The sequence below is a fragment of the Cyphellophora attinorum genome (genome assembly GCF_001299255.1).
Source record: "Cyphellophora attinorum strain CBS 131958 chromosome Unknown Contig10, whole genome shotgun sequence".
Lineage (NCBI taxonomy): Eukaryota > Fungi > Ascomycota > Eurotiomycetes > Chaetothyriales > Cyphellophoraceae > Cyphellophora > Cyphellophora attinorum.
This window is the reverse complement of record NW_017253238.1, coordinates 209,639-225,131: the sequence shown is the minus strand read 5'-3', so window position 1 is coordinate 225,131 and position 15,493 is coordinate 209,639. Positions and strand designations below refer to the sequence as shown.

At 53.4% G+C, this 15,493-nt stretch overlaps 6 protein-coding genes across 6 annotated transcripts; 5 read left to right on the top strand and 1 right to left on the bottom strand.

Moving 5' to 3' along the window:
• Positions 1-479: 479 nt before the first annotated feature.
• Positions 480-2,606, top strand: AB675_7919 (ATP-binding cassette sub-family D member 2; the record flags this gene model as incomplete). The annotated part of the gene is made up of 1 exon (XM_018148324.1): positions 480-2,606. The coding sequence occupies one exon, from the start codon at positions 480-482 to the stop codon at positions 2,604-2,606; it is 2,127 nt and encodes a 708-aa protein (XP_018001238.1).
• Positions 2,607-3,713: 1,107 nt separating this feature from the next.
• On the top strand, positions 3,714-4,799 carry AB675_7918 (uncharacterized protein; the record flags this gene model as incomplete). Its single annotated transcript, XM_018148323.1, has 1 exon — positions 3,714-4,799. One exon carries the CDS (start codon positions 3,714-3,716, stop codon positions 4,797-4,799), a length of 1,086 nt encoding a protein of 361 aa, XP_018000998.1.
• A 724-nt stretch (positions 4,800-5,523) lies between these two features.
• On the bottom strand, positions 5,524-6,228 carry AB675_7917 (Suppressor of disruption of TFIIS; the record flags this gene model as incomplete). The annotated part of the gene is made up of 1 exon (XM_018148322.1): positions 5,524-6,228. One exon carries the CDS (start codon positions 6,226-6,228, stop codon positions 5,524-5,526), a length of 705 nt encoding a protein of 234 aa, XP_018000948.1.
• Positions 6,229-6,755: 527 nt separating this feature from the next.
• On the top strand, positions 6,756-8,378 carry AB675_7916 (uncharacterized protein; the record flags this gene model as incomplete). Its single annotated transcript, XM_018148321.1, has 1 exon — positions 6,756-8,378. The coding sequence occupies one exon, from the start codon at positions 6,756-6,758 to the stop codon at positions 8,376-8,378; it is 1,623 nt and encodes a 540-aa protein (XP_018001096.1).
• A 233-nt stretch (positions 8,379-8,611) lies between these two features.
• AB675_7915 (uncharacterized protein) lies at positions 8,612-8,932 on the top strand (the record flags this gene model as incomplete). The annotated part of the gene is made up of 1 exon (XM_018148320.1): positions 8,612-8,932. The coding sequence occupies one exon, from the start codon at positions 8,612-8,614 to the stop codon at positions 8,930-8,932; it is 321 nt and encodes a 106-aa protein (XP_018001044.1).
• A 1,668-nt stretch (positions 8,933-10,600) lies between these two features.
• AB675_7914 (uncharacterized protein) lies at positions 10,601-11,404 on the top strand (the record flags this gene model as incomplete). The annotated part of the gene is made up of 1 exon (XM_018148319.1): positions 10,601-11,404. One exon carries the CDS (start codon positions 10,601-10,603, stop codon positions 11,402-11,404), a length of 804 nt encoding a protein of 267 aa, XP_018001194.1.
• Between the last annotated feature and the right edge of the window lie 4,089 nt (positions 11,405-15,493).

Here is a 15,493-nt window from a genome sequence, read left to right as displayed (position 1 = left end):
TTCACAAGTGATGAACTAAGATACATGCTGCACATATACTCGCACAGATCTGCTCGAGTAATCCGTCCCTCGCCTTTGCACGTACCTTTGCGGTCTTCTACTCTACTCCGCGCCAAGTGTCGCCGATTAACGACCGTGTCGCGACACATGTTGACAGCTTAGGTAGGCGACTTAAATATTGGGACGTCAGATTTTGTCTTCCAGCGTGGTATATTGTGCAGACGTCTTGTCATCCGGTGTCTCGGAAAGCCCCCGAAGACGGAAAATATACCCGCAAGCACATGCCATCAAGAGCCTGGATCGCCCCCGTGCTGGAGCGCATGACTTCACTCCGAGGCTCGTAACCCCAGATTCGCAGCGGCATTTGATCGCAGCGGCGCTGCTCTATCGATGCATTCCATCCCGTGAGACAACTTCTCTTGTCACTGATGATGTATTCGAGAGCAGCCTCTGCTCTCAACGACTGACGGTCATACATCATGGCGGCGCAATCGAAGCTGCTCCCTCCCCGCCGGTCGATCAGACAACTGATCTCCGAGTTCACAACGCTGTATCTCAAGCACAGAACGAAGATCTCGAGGACAGTATATATCACCCTGGTCATCGCCCTGATACACCGCATACACAATGCGATCTCCGAACAGAAGGCCGCGATGCGGCGGCAGATCGAGATACGTGCACAGCAGTCAGCTACCCTAGGAGAGGCGGGCAAAGAACAACAGAAGAGCAAACGAGTCGAGATCAACAGAGAGTTCTTCCGCAACCTTTTCAGACTGCTCAAGATTGTGATACCCGGTATCAAGAGCAAGGAGTTGCGCTTGATCCTGAGTCACAGCGTTTTTCTGGTCCTGCGGACACTCCTCTCGCTATACGTCGCTGAGCTCGATGGCAAGGTGGTCGGTGCCTTGGTGAAAGGTCGTGGGCGAGAGTTCGCGGTGGGCCTGGTCTGGTGGATGCTTGTCGCGGTGCCAGCTACGTTCACCAACTCAATGCTGCAATATCACCAGACAAAGCTAGCACTGAGTTACCGGACGAGATTAACGAACTACGTGCACCACAAATACCTCAACAACATGACCTTCTACACACTTTCGGCACTCGACGATCGGATCAAGAATGCTGATCAGCTCATAACCGTTGACATCTCTCGATTCAGCAACTCGCTTGCAGAGCTCTACTCCAACTTGGCCAAACCAACACTTGATATGATCATATACAATTACTCCCTGTCCAGGTCAGTCGGAGGCGAGGGTCTTTTCACCATGGCGCTACTGGTGCAAGTGTCAGCAAACGTCATGAGAGCACTGACCCCACCGTTCGGCAAGTACGTCGCAGATGAAGCCCGGCTAGAAGGAGAATTTCGATTTCAGCATACTAGGTTGATCGACTATAGCGAAGAGATCGCCCTGTATGGCGGCCACGAGGCCGAGAAGGACGGACTGGACAAGGGCTACTTCACATTGATCAAGCACGTAAACCGCATATTACGGCGGCGCTTCTACCATGGATTCATGGAGGACTTTGTCATCAAGTACTTCTGGGGTGCGCTCGGTCTTGGCCTCTGCGCCGTGCCAGTCTTCTTCAAAGTACCTGGTCAAGATGCCATCCGGGCCGCCACCGATCACACAGAGTCCTTCGTCACTAACAGGAGAATACTGCTGTCCAGTTCCGATGCATTTGGCCGGATCATGTTCAGCTATAAGGAGATCACCGAATTGGCTGGATATACTTCGAGAGTGGCTGGTCTACTGGACGTTATGGATGATGTGACAGCCGGCCACTTCGAAAAGAAGCTTGTAAGCTCTGCCAGCACAGACGAAAACGCTGCGGTTTTGAAAGGACGCGGACAGATCGAGGAGGCGAAAGACATTGAGTTCTCGGGGGTGCCCATCGTCTCTCCGAACGGAGATGTTCTGGTCAAAAGTCTTTCGTTTCGGATTGCGCCTCAAGAGCACTTGCTCATCGTTGGGCCCAATGGCTGCGGCAAATCATCACTATTCCGCATATTGGGTGGTTTGTGGCCAGTGTATGGTGGCAGCGTCAGGAAGCCAAGTTTCGACGACATCTTTTATATACCACAAAGACCATACCTATCTCGAGGGACACTGAGAGACCAGATCATCTACCCTGACTCACTGTACGAATTCCGTTCAAAGAGCAAGTCAGACGCCGAACTGCTCGACATCCTGAAGATCCTCGAGATCGACTCTGTCGTCCAGCGACCGAACGGATGGGACAGTGTGGAAGAGTGGCGGGACGTCTTCTCTGGTGGACTTCAGCAACGCATCGCCATGGCACGTCTGTTTTACCATAAGCCCAGATACGCCATACTTGACGAATGCACAAGCTCGGTCACGCTGGAGATGGAGCGCAAGATGTATGAGACCGCCAAAAGTTTAGGCACAACATTGATGACCGTCAGCCATCGGCGCAGTCTGTGGAAGTATCATACCAAAATCCTGCAGTTCGACGGTCAGGGCGGGTACTTCTTCGGTGATCTTGATGCTGAGCGGCGCATTGAGCTTGAGGATGAGAAGGATGAGCTCGAGGCGAAGTTGAGGAATGTTGAAGCTTGGGAAGCACGGGTCAGGGAACTTGAAGGATGATTTGACCCATGCGCAAAAGGTCCATACCACAATAAAGTGGCCGTAGGACGTGCCTCATTCAATACAATGTATGACTACCTCAGTTCTATTCCATGTGTGTCATGCGCTTGTGCAAGACTGATCTGTCGATGGTACCAGTTGCGGAGAGCCGGAAGATTACAAGTATCGCCGGATCTCAATGGCTATTCTTGGGCGAGCGTGCAATCGCTTGCCTCATAAACTTGCCGCTTATCGCCTAGCTCAGTCGGTTCGTGCATATTGCTTGGCGTTCCTACTGTGGCTGATGGAAACACGAGGCAATCTTTCGCTTCCATGTTTCTGGAATGCTCGCACACTGCAAGGGACAGCCTTCATCAGCAACACGAGATCCTGTATATTGACAGGTTTGCGTTACGAGACGGCATATTTACTTGCGTTCCCTGACTGTCAAGAGCACTCCCTGAGAAGGGGAGCTCAACATCGCATGACACACTTTTCGCGGAGCGAGCTGACGGACCCGTCGAGTAAGACAAACGCGGGTTGTCGCTGTCAGAGCTTCGTCTTGATCTCCCTTGATTCTGTCGACCTGTAGCCTCACAAGGCTGGCAGTGTTCGTCGGAGGCCAACAAACAAGCAAAAGGACGGCAGCTCCGAACGCCTCATCGCTTGTCAAAAAAACTAGCGCGTTGCCATTTAGCGATTACTAACTAGTAGGACGTTTTAAGGCTACGAAAGAGTTTCGAATCGGTCGGTCGACACAGAACGTTGTATCATCATTGGTCACAGTCATTGGTCCCTCATCTCATGGAAGAACCGTGCCTTCCACGTGGGAGGCTTCCATACCAGGTGAACACGAGACAGCCTGTCCCTGACTCCCACAAATGTTTTCGAATGGCCGCAAAAGGACTAACCGTGGCTGAACGTCTGTGACAACCCTGCACTTCTTGATCATGCCACTGCAACATGAAAGTAGCAGCCGTACATTTCTGGCATGGCCCGAACTCGTCTTTGCGCAGGTACAGGCAGGTGGTGATGTTTTAAAGATGTGCTGATCCCTTCTTGATCTGTCTCTATATTTCTCCAGAGCAACACAAGTCGGTGACCTCCAGTTCTAACCAAGCACTATCTATGGCTACTTGCTCACGCAGTTCCTCCACCTCATCTAGCTGCTCAGCATCATCTACTCGACCAGCACTGAAGCTCACAACACAGAACCTCGACGCCGTGTCCTCGCCCAAATCGAACACTCGCTACTACGCTCATCTGCTCTACGTCGACACACCACAACGCGAACGCATCATGTCCCGCGCCAACTCTTCCTCAAACTCTTCGGTCCGCTCGCAGATCTCAACCCGCGCGGCCTCCGACGTCTCATCACATACCTCAGCACCAAGCCAGCCTCCAGTCACCCCATCGACCAAGTTCGTGCTCTCGCCGATCATCACAACGCCAACCTACATGGACGAGCACTACCCACTCATCACAACCACAAACCCATCATCAATCCCAGCACACATCCCACGCTCGCACACCTGCTTCCTCGCCGCGCGACACATGGCCGAGATCCACAACCTCTTCATCCGCGCCCTCAACAGCATCTACAACCACTGCCTCGTCGTCGAGCCCACCGCCGCTTCTGCTGGTCCATTCTTACACTTCTGCCGCGTCTTCTGCTCCATTCTCAACCACCACCACGAGATCGAAGACACGATCTTGTTCCCAGTCTTCGAACAGCTCCTCAACGAGCCCGGCGCCATGGGCGTCAACGTCGATGGCCACGATGCGTTCCTGCCCGGTCTGCATCTCTTTGAGGCCTATGTCTCGAAGACTAAGCCGGAGGAGTACTGCGGCATGACGCTCTGCAACATGCTTGAGCGGTTCGCTGGAGACCTGGTGCAGCACTTGCACGAGGAGATCCCGACGCTGCTTGACCTTTGGCGCGTGGAGGACGTGAAGGGTCTGGAGAAAGTGTGGGCGGAGGCAGAGGAGGAGGGGTCGAAGGGCGGGAGTGTGTGGGAGGCGCCGGCTTTTGTGTTGGGAAATGTGGACAAGGAGATGGTTATGGATGGGGAGTTGTGTAAGTTTCCGCCGTTGCCCATGGGGTTGGGGTTTGCGGTGAGGAAAGTGTTTAGCAGGAGGTATAGGGATGTGTGGGGGTTCTGTGCGTTCGATTGGGAGGGCAGACGGCGGACAGTGAAGAGAATGGAATCTTGAAAGTCTGTGTGGTAGAGTAGACAGCCTTTATTGGCTAGCGATGGTGTTCTGGTATATCTGGCATAGAGAATAGTCAAGGCTGAAACAAATATGATGTTCACTAAACTACAAGAGTGAATGCTGATGGCGCGTGAATGATCACGGGTAGCAACGGATCCCGAATCATGCAACAAACAGTGAACATCTTCTCGCGAAGTCACAAGAGTGATCTCGGCGGCTTTGCCCGGACTATCAAGAGGTATAAGTATCTGCCTTGCCACCCGACTTCTTCTTATTCATTGGGAAACATGATTGTCTTCGGACCTTACCCACTTGTCATGCTATGATAGCATCCACTGCTACCTGGTGGGGCGATAGCGTTGGGTAAATGTTCAAAGGTACATCTGACGAGAAGCGATTGACACGGTATCGCTGTCACCACTTCGGTGGTGAGAATCGACTCGGCCATCTGCAAGGCGTCGACAAAGCATGACCGGAGGCTTGCTGGGGCTGCAAAAGATGCTGACGGCTGGCTCTCGACTGTACAGCATCCCTGGACGCGAGATGCCGCCTCATTTGAGCGTCAATACCTGAGCATGTCTCACCAATATTAAGACTTTCCTGGACTGCTGGTAAGTGGGTCCAAAATCATCGATCCGTCATTTTGTACATCGTCTATACTCTTCTGCCATACATCAACACATACTCGCCGATGAGCACCATCTATTCGTGGAAATCTCTTCTGTCATGACCTCGCCTTGATCAGTTGCGGGAAGAGCTCCAGCAACTGTCCTAACCGGCTGATTTGATGCTCACAAGCCTTCTCCTCCGGATCCGGAACCTGTGGCTCAACAAGATGCACGGTGTTTTTCCACCCTCGCTTGTACGCGTCTCGGCAATTCAGCCATGAGTCGTCTACAAAGTAAATGTTGTCGTAATCTTTCGTGCTCGCTTCCTTCTCCGCCTTCTCAAACATGGCAGGCAAAGGCTTCGGCACGAGTGGTTTCTGAGCATAGTCGCAGTAGGTGATACCCTCGAACAGATCCTCCACACCGAGAAGTCTGACTACCCGTTGGCCATGGGTGATGTGCGCGTTGGTGAATAGCCACATTTTCACTTTCGTCTTGTCGAAGCTCTCGAGGACTTTTCGGACCTCTGGATCTGGCTTTAGCAGATCGTCTAGGGGTAATGCGTCGTCCACCTCGCGGTTGAAGACTAGTGGGTCGATCTTGTGGTGTCGTGATAGACCTTCGATTGCTAGGCCGTAGTCCTTGTAGTACTTTCGGTGGAGTGCGTATCCGTCTTCGGGCGAGAGACTGAGGTGTTTGATTGTGAATTCGTTGATCAAGCGGGCCATGTGGTCGTGTACTTTCGTGGACTTTGCGTATAGGCAGTTGTCTATATCGAAGAAGAAGACCGGACGGTCGTCTCGGGGTGGTATTGATCCCATGATCACTTGGGGTCTGTTCGGTAGTGACAGTTGTTGACGAAATTGCCCGGTTCTAGTCTACTACAATGAATAGTTGGACTGACTGAATATCAATGTAATGTTCACGTTTATATGCTCGTTTCCTGTCTTTTGAGTCCGTTCGCGCAAACGACGAGCACTGCCGTTCCGACGCAAATTAGTATGCTTAGGAATGCACGTTGGACTACAAACAAAAGAAACGTCTACTGGGCAAGCCAAGTCACTACGCTACTGCCAAAGTCACGGTGTCATGGAGGGTGTTTCTATTTTTCGAGTCGCCGGTCTACGAGGCTAAGATGCAGCCTCGCTGAGCACGATGAACCTTCGAAGTTCCTGCCTTCTCCTTTTACCTTCATTGCTTCACGTCCCTCACCAAAATCACATCGCCTACATGTCACGCTTCAAGGAGGCCTTGAAGGCGTGACGTGCCGTCAGTCAGTCGACATCCGCTTTGCGGTGGACTTGATACATCGTAAGATTCCGACGCTACTTTTTCGCGTCACGGAATCATGGCAACGGTAGCTCCCTTTACCAATGGCATCGCGCCTGCGATGAATCCAACTTCCAACGACGTTGCCGAGTATCGCAAGATTCTCAAGCTGCGCGATGAGGTATTGCGAGGAGTTCATCCTCGATTGAATGTGCCTGCGCACCTTGCTCAAGATGTTCCTCTTCTCCCTCAACTCACCACACAGCCAATGCTAGCCACTCCTTCTGTACCACAACTTGCTGTGCCACAGACATCACAACGTGATGCTCAGAAATCGCCTGCTATGCCAGCTATTACACCTTCCGGAATTAACCCTGTCCTCCTCACGAAGTCAGATGACCTTGTACGTGCCGAGACGGGACTTCAGAGGCAGAGACTCGAAAAGGCTCTGAAGGAGCAATTCGAGCACAAGCGGCTGGATGCACGTAAGAGACCGGCTCCCGCAGAAGCGAAAGCAGACTTCGATGTTCACTCCATCCTAGTCAAGGCTACTGGTGTGTCAGGGGCAGATTCGACGAAGGACGATGGCGAAGCAAGTGATTCTTTTGATGAGAACTCCTTCTACTCTAGCAGAGCGCCTGATTCAACTCCTGAGCGCGGAGCTCCTAGCCCGTCTCCTGGCGCAGACGGCGCTCGAGTAACTGACACTGCCGCAAAGGCACGTATTCAAAGCGCTGTCATGGGTGCGCCTCTCGACGCCGATGCCGACGACGAATACTCTCCTCGCCTTGCACGACGCGACTCGCCCGCATATTCGCCCGCCCTAGATCCCGAAGACGAAGAGGAGGAAGGTGAATACTCACCCCCAGAAGCAGTCGAGGGAGACTCAACAATGCAAGACGTGTCTGCGACGGTAACGAATGTGTACGATCCACGCAGTCGCCAGCTGCGGCGGTACTCGGAAGTGGACAACGGCAACGTTCGAATTGTAAGAAACCATATCATCTCCCCAGTGGCACCGCAGCCGTCACGCATATCTCCCCTCGCGCTTGCTAAACAACCTCCCTCTCAACAGAACACCCAAGCTCGAAGAGACCGCAGTCCAGATTACGTCAACCCTCGAAAGAAGCGCAAGCTTGACAAACGCGATCGGATGCGTCGACGCAACGGCTCCCCAGGCGTGAAGGAGGAGAATGTCTCGCCGCCACCATTCCACGAAGTACAACCTCTCGGATCGGGACGTCTACCAGCATCCAATCCTGATCGGCCTATTGTGATTGATGAGACTCCTCGAGACGTTCGCTATGCTCCGGTCGAACAGCAATTTTCGTCACCAAGAGTGGCGCGATACGCAGAGCCAGAGATGCCTCTGAGCGAACCAAGAGTGGTCTCCAGACAAGCCATGAGACCCATGCGCGACACCCAGGATCTACGAAGAGTCGCCAGCATGCACAACGTCCGAGCAGAAATGGGAGATGATCATGATACCTTCGGACCGAGCTCACGGCCTCGCGTTGCGTCTTACCGAGAAAGTAGTCCCGTCATCCATCGCCAACCTCTAGACGACCCATACGATCGACAAATCATTCAGGAGGTTAGAGTCTCACGCACGCCAGCACCAATGTATCGCGAAGCCTATCCAGAAGAACAAATACGATATGAGCCCATGCCGCCACCACAACAAGTGGAGCGCATCGTGTAGATCAGTACGGGCGTAGGTTTCGAGAAATCGTCGAACAACGTCCTGCACCTGTGGCACGAGCTGGCTCTGTCAGACCAGAAGTCCAGGCTGACTATGCCGCTTATCGATCTCCTCGTGCTGCATCAACCTTCGTGGAAGCGCCTCAACAGAGCCGATACGTTCAGGCGGATATGCAGCCTCCTCCTCTCCCTCCCCCACCACCGATTTATCGTCAGGAAATTCCGCGACAGTCAATGGCACCTGTCTCCCACGAGGCATACGCACAGCCGGTAGCGAGGAGCGCCAGTGTCATGCCAGAACGTGCACCAGCTAGAACGGTCTATCTCGATGACCGCAGTGGCTTCCGGGAGCCTGTCCGAATGGGAAGTGTACGACCGATGCCTCAGTATGAGGATGCGCCACGAGAGCCTGTAATGCGCGCTGCCAGCGTCAGACCTGTGGGTAGAGAGCCGGTGTACGCACCGATTGATCAGCCTCGTTATCGAGTAGCAGAGCAACCGGGCCAGCGTTACTTCGATGAGCATGGTCGGGAGATCATCATGCAGAGATTTTGAGATTGTATCACTGGAGCTGCACAAGCCATGGGGGGATTGCCACAAAATTTGGCTTCCATCAAGGGAGGTCAATCCCTGAGGAGCGGGCCTGACCCAGACTCGCGTGGAGCGTGGAGCATTGGAAGCAAGCATCACAATCAGGACGGGCCCTTGCATGAACGGGCGGGAGCAGGCAGTGGAATAGCTTAATGGATAATACGAACCCAACCTGAAGAATCACTCCTGAAACTTGCACGATCGGGCAGTCTCTGCCACATGGCACCATTGAGGACGGCCAGTACATATGTTTTCATGTTTCATGTTCTGCAAGGAGATGAAAGCCGGATGAGCGATCCATGCCAATGTTCAGGCAAATGACAAGTCCCGCGAATGATTGGACAGACTGTAGACGCCCATTTACCCGTTCTGATTGCACGCGAGGTTCTTCATTCAACTACATCGAATCATCTGCTATACCGCCGAAGAGCCTCTGCCAACGGCTGTGTGGAGAGCCCGAGAGTTCTGACCGCCCCAGTGCCCTCTTCGGCGCAATCGAAGACCAATCAACCTGTCTGACCGCCTGTTGTTCGCGGACGATGCCTCAAGTTGCAAGCGCTTTGTTATGAACATCAAACAGGCTCACGAGCAGAGATGGCAGACCTTGACGCACGCACTACGGTCTGTGAGGCTATGGCTCTCGTTTCAGGTCTCGCCATGTCTCTGTGATCGGTCCTCGTGGCGTTTTTCTTGCATGCTCGTGCCAACTCAATTCACAACTTACCCAAGTCATTGCTTTACCTTTCCACAAACCTTGCCTTGCTTGAAGCAGATATCTTGTTAATACTATTCGCACTGATCAGTGACTACCAGACCTCAGCGCCAGCCAACAGGACCTCGGACCACGCATGAGTTGATGTGATGGACAGCTTTCCCCGGCGTCGGGGCTCGCTGGCTCCTACGTGCCACAGCTTCAGCATGCTTGAATGCCTGTCGCCGCGCAAGGATGTACAGGATAGCAGCCAAGCACGACCGCGCACGGGTATGGGTCACTCACTCACGACGTGTAAGGCACAGAGGACTGACAAGAGAGCAGGGATCGAGCGCAGCATTGACATCACTGTGTACCAACAACCTCATCTTGTACCACCTATGAAACTCACAGTCTGGGATGACATGCCCCCGACGCCTCCTCCATCGGTCACAACCCGCTTCTTCCATCAGAGCTTGAGCTTGGCTTCCAGGGCGTCGGAGCGCGCAAGCTTATCGGTTAGGAGGAGAGCCGCGCCGCGTCCCAGCATATCCAGTCCTACGCCGGCAGTGATAGCTGCAGATTCCCGACCTGTGCGACGACGATCTTTCCGGCCGTTGGAGCTCAGTATATATCTTCCCAATAACAGGCTGTCAGACCTACCAGAGTTCGACGCGGTCAGCTTCACGGAGGTCGGCGAGATTAAGCTCCCTCCACGGGCTTTGCTGCGCACCAGGTCAGCGGAAGTTGTCTGTCATGAGCTTCCTTCCATATCGGTGCCTGCAAAAGCTGCATCGATGTTCGAACGACGAGCGTCACGCGTACTCAGAGATACCCTCGTCTCGACGTGCACAGATTCGAGACCGTCTTCCTCATATGACGCCCTCCACAGTCATCCAGTGTCGTGGGTAACGCTACCTGGCACCGAGCCTCATATCGACATGGCATTGAAGCCCCAGAACTCGGTGACGGTCCTTAGTCCCATGCAGGAAGAGTTCACGCCGCCGTGCACTGCTGGTCTGATTAACGACCTTGTCTCGGACTTTCCCCAGATCGATGAAAAGCGAAGTCATGTTAGCAGTGTCGTGTACCAACAACCTGCCCCATCCCCAAAGGTGCAAGAATACTACCAGACCGAACCCATCGAATTACCTACCGATCCACCCACTCCGCCGCCGGAGCCTTCCACGAGCGCTCAGCTCAAGACCGTCCCATGCCACACAGCTGCTTCCTACAGCAGTCAAAGACGTGTGTCGCAGTGGCTCGGTGGACGCTCCCACTCCGGCTCAATCAGCACAATTGCATCCGCAACCACAACATCGTCATCCTTTGCCGAACATCGTCGGAAACGATCGCAGTTCTACATGCTTTCCGCACAGCCTCAGCCAGGTGGTCCTCCGATGCCCCTGACGCTTGCTAAGCCAGCAGCTCACCAAAGGACAATGACCGTGTCGACTGTTGTCAGCAATGCTGAGAGTGTTGTGAGCGACTATAGCGACATGGAGAGCATGACTACGGCGCCGACGGCCACTGACCTGCAGAGCAGGAGTGGGACGATCAAGAGTGTTAGCACGGCTAGCGGGCTCGTGCCGATGGGGCTGAGGCCAATCGTGAGCGGTGTGCCGGACTTGCCGTTGGACTATGGTGCCGTTGTTGGCAAGTCGCCGGTGAAAGAGGTGGATGAGATGGTGGTGATCAGGGAGATCAATGGACCATTGAGGAGTCCGATTGGGGTGGCTTTCTGAGGGCTTTGCGGCATCGCTGGAGATGGTCACAGGAGAGGCTGAGATGGACAGATTTACAGATGGACGTCAGGAGGATCAGTCGATCTCTGAGCAGCCCGAAAGTGTGGCCGCTGAGGATAATATGATGTCGCTGGTCGGCGGTGGAAAGAAAGGTCGAGTGTATTTTGTTCGATGATACCCCTATTTCATTTGGTTGGAGGCACTGGCATCAGTGCGATGTACCTAGTAGCCGATAAATGTGTCAAAATAGTAGCTCTGAGAGCCGGATACAGTGCTGAGCACTTGAAAACTATTATATTCGAAGCATGCACACTGTGTTGAGCACTTGATCAGTACGTTCCTAAGAGCAAGTTTGAAAGAAGAGTCCTAAGCATGACTTGATCTGCTTAAAAGAAGATCGGCCGCCCGCGTGGTGCCCCCACAGTCACACCCACATGCAAGCCGCGAACCGACGGACTTTGGTTCTTAAAACGGCGACAGGGGAAATCTCGTGTAGCTGATCCTTTTTGACATCAGACCTAGCTGTGTTGGGAGACCTCATTCGCCGCTCTGGAGCTCCTCAACCGTTGAAAGTGTGAATTTCCAGCGCGCTCCGTATCTTCAGGCCTCGCTAAAGCCCGACATTCAACGTCCTCTCTTCATTTCTGCATTTCTTCGCGAGCATCAACATCCATCTGCGTCATCGACTCCTCGGTGGCTCTTCCATCGTGACCAGCGATAGCTGCAGCTCACCGCCCACCCCGAGCTCTTAAGCCGCGACGTCTCAGCGCGCAGTGTGGCCGCGACATCCGAAACCTCCTTTCGGTCTTTCTCAGACCATTCCATTCGTTCCGTTTCTTATTCTCTTCGCAGCGCTGGCGACCCGATAGTGAATCGGGCCGCATACACGGGAGCCTTTGTGCTCGATTGTATAATCTAATATTCTACCACACCCGAACACGACGAGATGATACTACCAAAAGGGGGAGTGAATTGGCAGACTGCCAGAGCAAGACTTCCACCATGGAAGGCGGTGCTCGTCTTTCTCACACGAACGAGGCTCCTGGTGTCGCTCGCGCTGGCGGGTCTGATTGTGTTATTATGGAGAGGCATATTCACGTCAACGAAAGAGATGTCCAAGTACGTCTATGACGAGCACGTCAATCGACGGATCAGATGGCTGACTATTTCACCACAGTTTCTATTGCTTTGGCCCGTCGAAACCGCCAATCCAGATGTCGACTAACGAGATGGTCGCATGGAATCAACACTTACAAACACCAGTGCTGTTCAACTCCCACGAGCCTTATCACATCAACACCTCCGGAATCCACAGCATCGACCTCAATCCCATTGTGTCGACAAGCCGAGCTCTGAGCAACCGTGAGCGAGTCCTAATCCTCACACCACTGCGAGATGCCGCACCTTATCTTAGCAAATATTTCGATCTCCTCTCCGAACTCACTTATCCTCACGAACTAATCGATCTCGGATTCCTGGTTGGCGATTCGGTCGATGAGACACAGTCGGTCCTCGCGTCCGAACTGAACAGAATACAGTCGAGAACAGACAATGTTCCGTTCCATAGCGCAGTCATCATACAGAAAGATTTTGGCCCGCAAGAGTTCGAGATGGACGTCGAGTCACGTCACGGATTCGCCGCACAAGGTCCTCGGAGGAAAGCGATTGGACGAGCGAGGAACTACCTGCTCTACTCAGCGTTGAAGCCCGAGCACGCTTGGGTCTACTGGAGGGACGTCGATATTGTGGACAGCCCGAAGAAGATTATCGAGGACTTTGTCGCCCATGATCGCGATGTCCTAGTGCCCAGTAAGTTGTTTTCCCCGCGGAAGCTCAAGAACATCACTGACAGCGCAGACATCTGGTTCCACCGCTACGAAAACGGCCGCGATATCGAAGGCCGGTTCGACTACAATTCATGGGTCGAATCCGATAAGGGCCGCCGCCTCGCCAATTCCCTCGATAAGGATGTCGTGCTGGCAGAAGGCTACAAGGAATACGACACGGGACGGACATACATGGCTCGCATGGGCGACTGGAGGAACAATAAAGACGAGGAGATCGAGTTGGACGGCATCGGAGGTGTGAATATTCTCGTCAAGGCAGATGTACACAGATCGGGCATCAATTTCCCAGCGTATGCCTTTGAAAACCAGGCAGAGACGGAGGGGTTTGCGAAGATGGCGAAACGGGCAGGCTACAAAGTTGTTGGGTTGCCCAACTATGTTGTCTGGGTGAGTACTTTTCTGCTTGGCTCCGCGATGAATTACTGACTGTCACAGCACATTGATACAGAAGAAAAGCCGGGCAACGCAGGCTAGACTCGTGGACGGCAGCACGTACTTAAATGATGGCGACTAGAAGACAAAAGCCAAGATTACTGAGTTTGTGACTTCCAAGCAAGTGCTGCAGGAAAGTCACGAACAGAGGTTTGAGGACGAAGCAAGTGGTTGGCAACATTGTTATGATGGACTCGAGGTGAAGACAAAAAGCACCACGGTCCAGAAAGCAGGAACACCGTGTACGATGGACGACAATGGGATCCTGGATACAGTCATTTGGGGCGAGGGAATGGCAGCATGGCGTAGGCCCTGGGATTCCAGCGCAGAAATGCAGAGAGGCAGCGTCAGGCACATCTTTGACCTGTAGCAGTCCTGTGTAGATACTTTTTGGGTCAATACACGTATGCGAAACGTGTCCAGGCACCGGACAGCCTGTGACACTGTACAAACAGCTTTCCAATGGGCCACGGCAGCAACGTGAGGATGCAGTCGCGACTGCCACGCAGACAAGCGACGCCGATCGCTCTCGCCTATCTTGTGTCGCTTGTTGGGAAGGAGCACTTCATGTCGCGTGCCGCGCAGTGATCTTCGCGCGTTCATACCACACAGAAAGTCGCGAATCAGACAATTGACAGATTCATATACCATTTAAATGTGTACCTGTTCCACAAAAGGACATCAACAACGCCGGTGCTCTCCCGCAAAGACCCAGACTAGCGGTCCTGCAGTGCTGAGGTGATCATGCTGCAGCAGACGCAACCAATCCTCGCTTGGAGGGATTATCACTCCATCTGCCGACGTCCCAGCGGGCATGCCTCGCTACGGTCTAGAGCGCCGCACAGCACCTGACAGACCGTCCTTCCTCGGTCAGCACTGCGAAGCATGAATGCTGATGGCTCTGAGGACTGTGGGCACGATCGGCCCCTCTGATCGAACGTAAGATACGGCCAAAAATACGAAAACGAATCCTTCGACAGGTTCAGTAATGCGAAGTCAGCGTGCACATGCTCGAAGGCTGCGCCGGCTTCGTGCCTGAGCTTTGAAGAGGAGCGTGACCATAAGGAAGAACATTCTCGTTGCCTGACCTGAAATCTTTGCCACAGTCTACGGATATATCGTTGACGCCTGCAGCGGCGCCCGTCGCGGGAGAGATCATCGCCGTTCAGGAGATTTTCCGATCTATGACTTCACAGGCAGTGCCCGGTTTCTGGTTTCCGCTCTGTCATCACAAGCCTAGGCACAATAACCACCGCCTGTCCCAGTGCCCATATCGAATCCACAGATTTTACTCACGACTTTGGGCCAGATCTTTCATACACGAACACACCTTCAATTGATTCTGCCGGTGATTCTTTATCCGGTAACTTCAAGCAAGAAACGGACCCGCGGCAACTCTGACGGCCTGCAACCTTGAGTCTGAAGTGCTTAAGAGCTGCTTGATAAGTGACTTTGAGGCCAGTAACGACAGCTTAGGTGGATCTCGCCCGTTGCTGCGATTCCACTTCCCGTCCGCTGTCGCTCGAATTCATCCTGCCCCCAGATTCGTCAACAAGGTGCCATCGCTTCGGTAGTCTTGGGACTAACGCTGTGGTATTTGGCACGACCTCGCAGTCGGGCACAAGCTTGCCTTCCTTCATACAACTCACGACATACCTCCTACAACACAGCCACGGTTCAACCACACGCGACCATCGATGCTCTATATCTTATCGCGTCTCCCGATACCTAGGTAGCTCGGTCTCCACCGGATAAAAGCCGCCGAGTTTACCACGCCTACGCGAGCCCCTCCATCGAAACAGCATTTGCA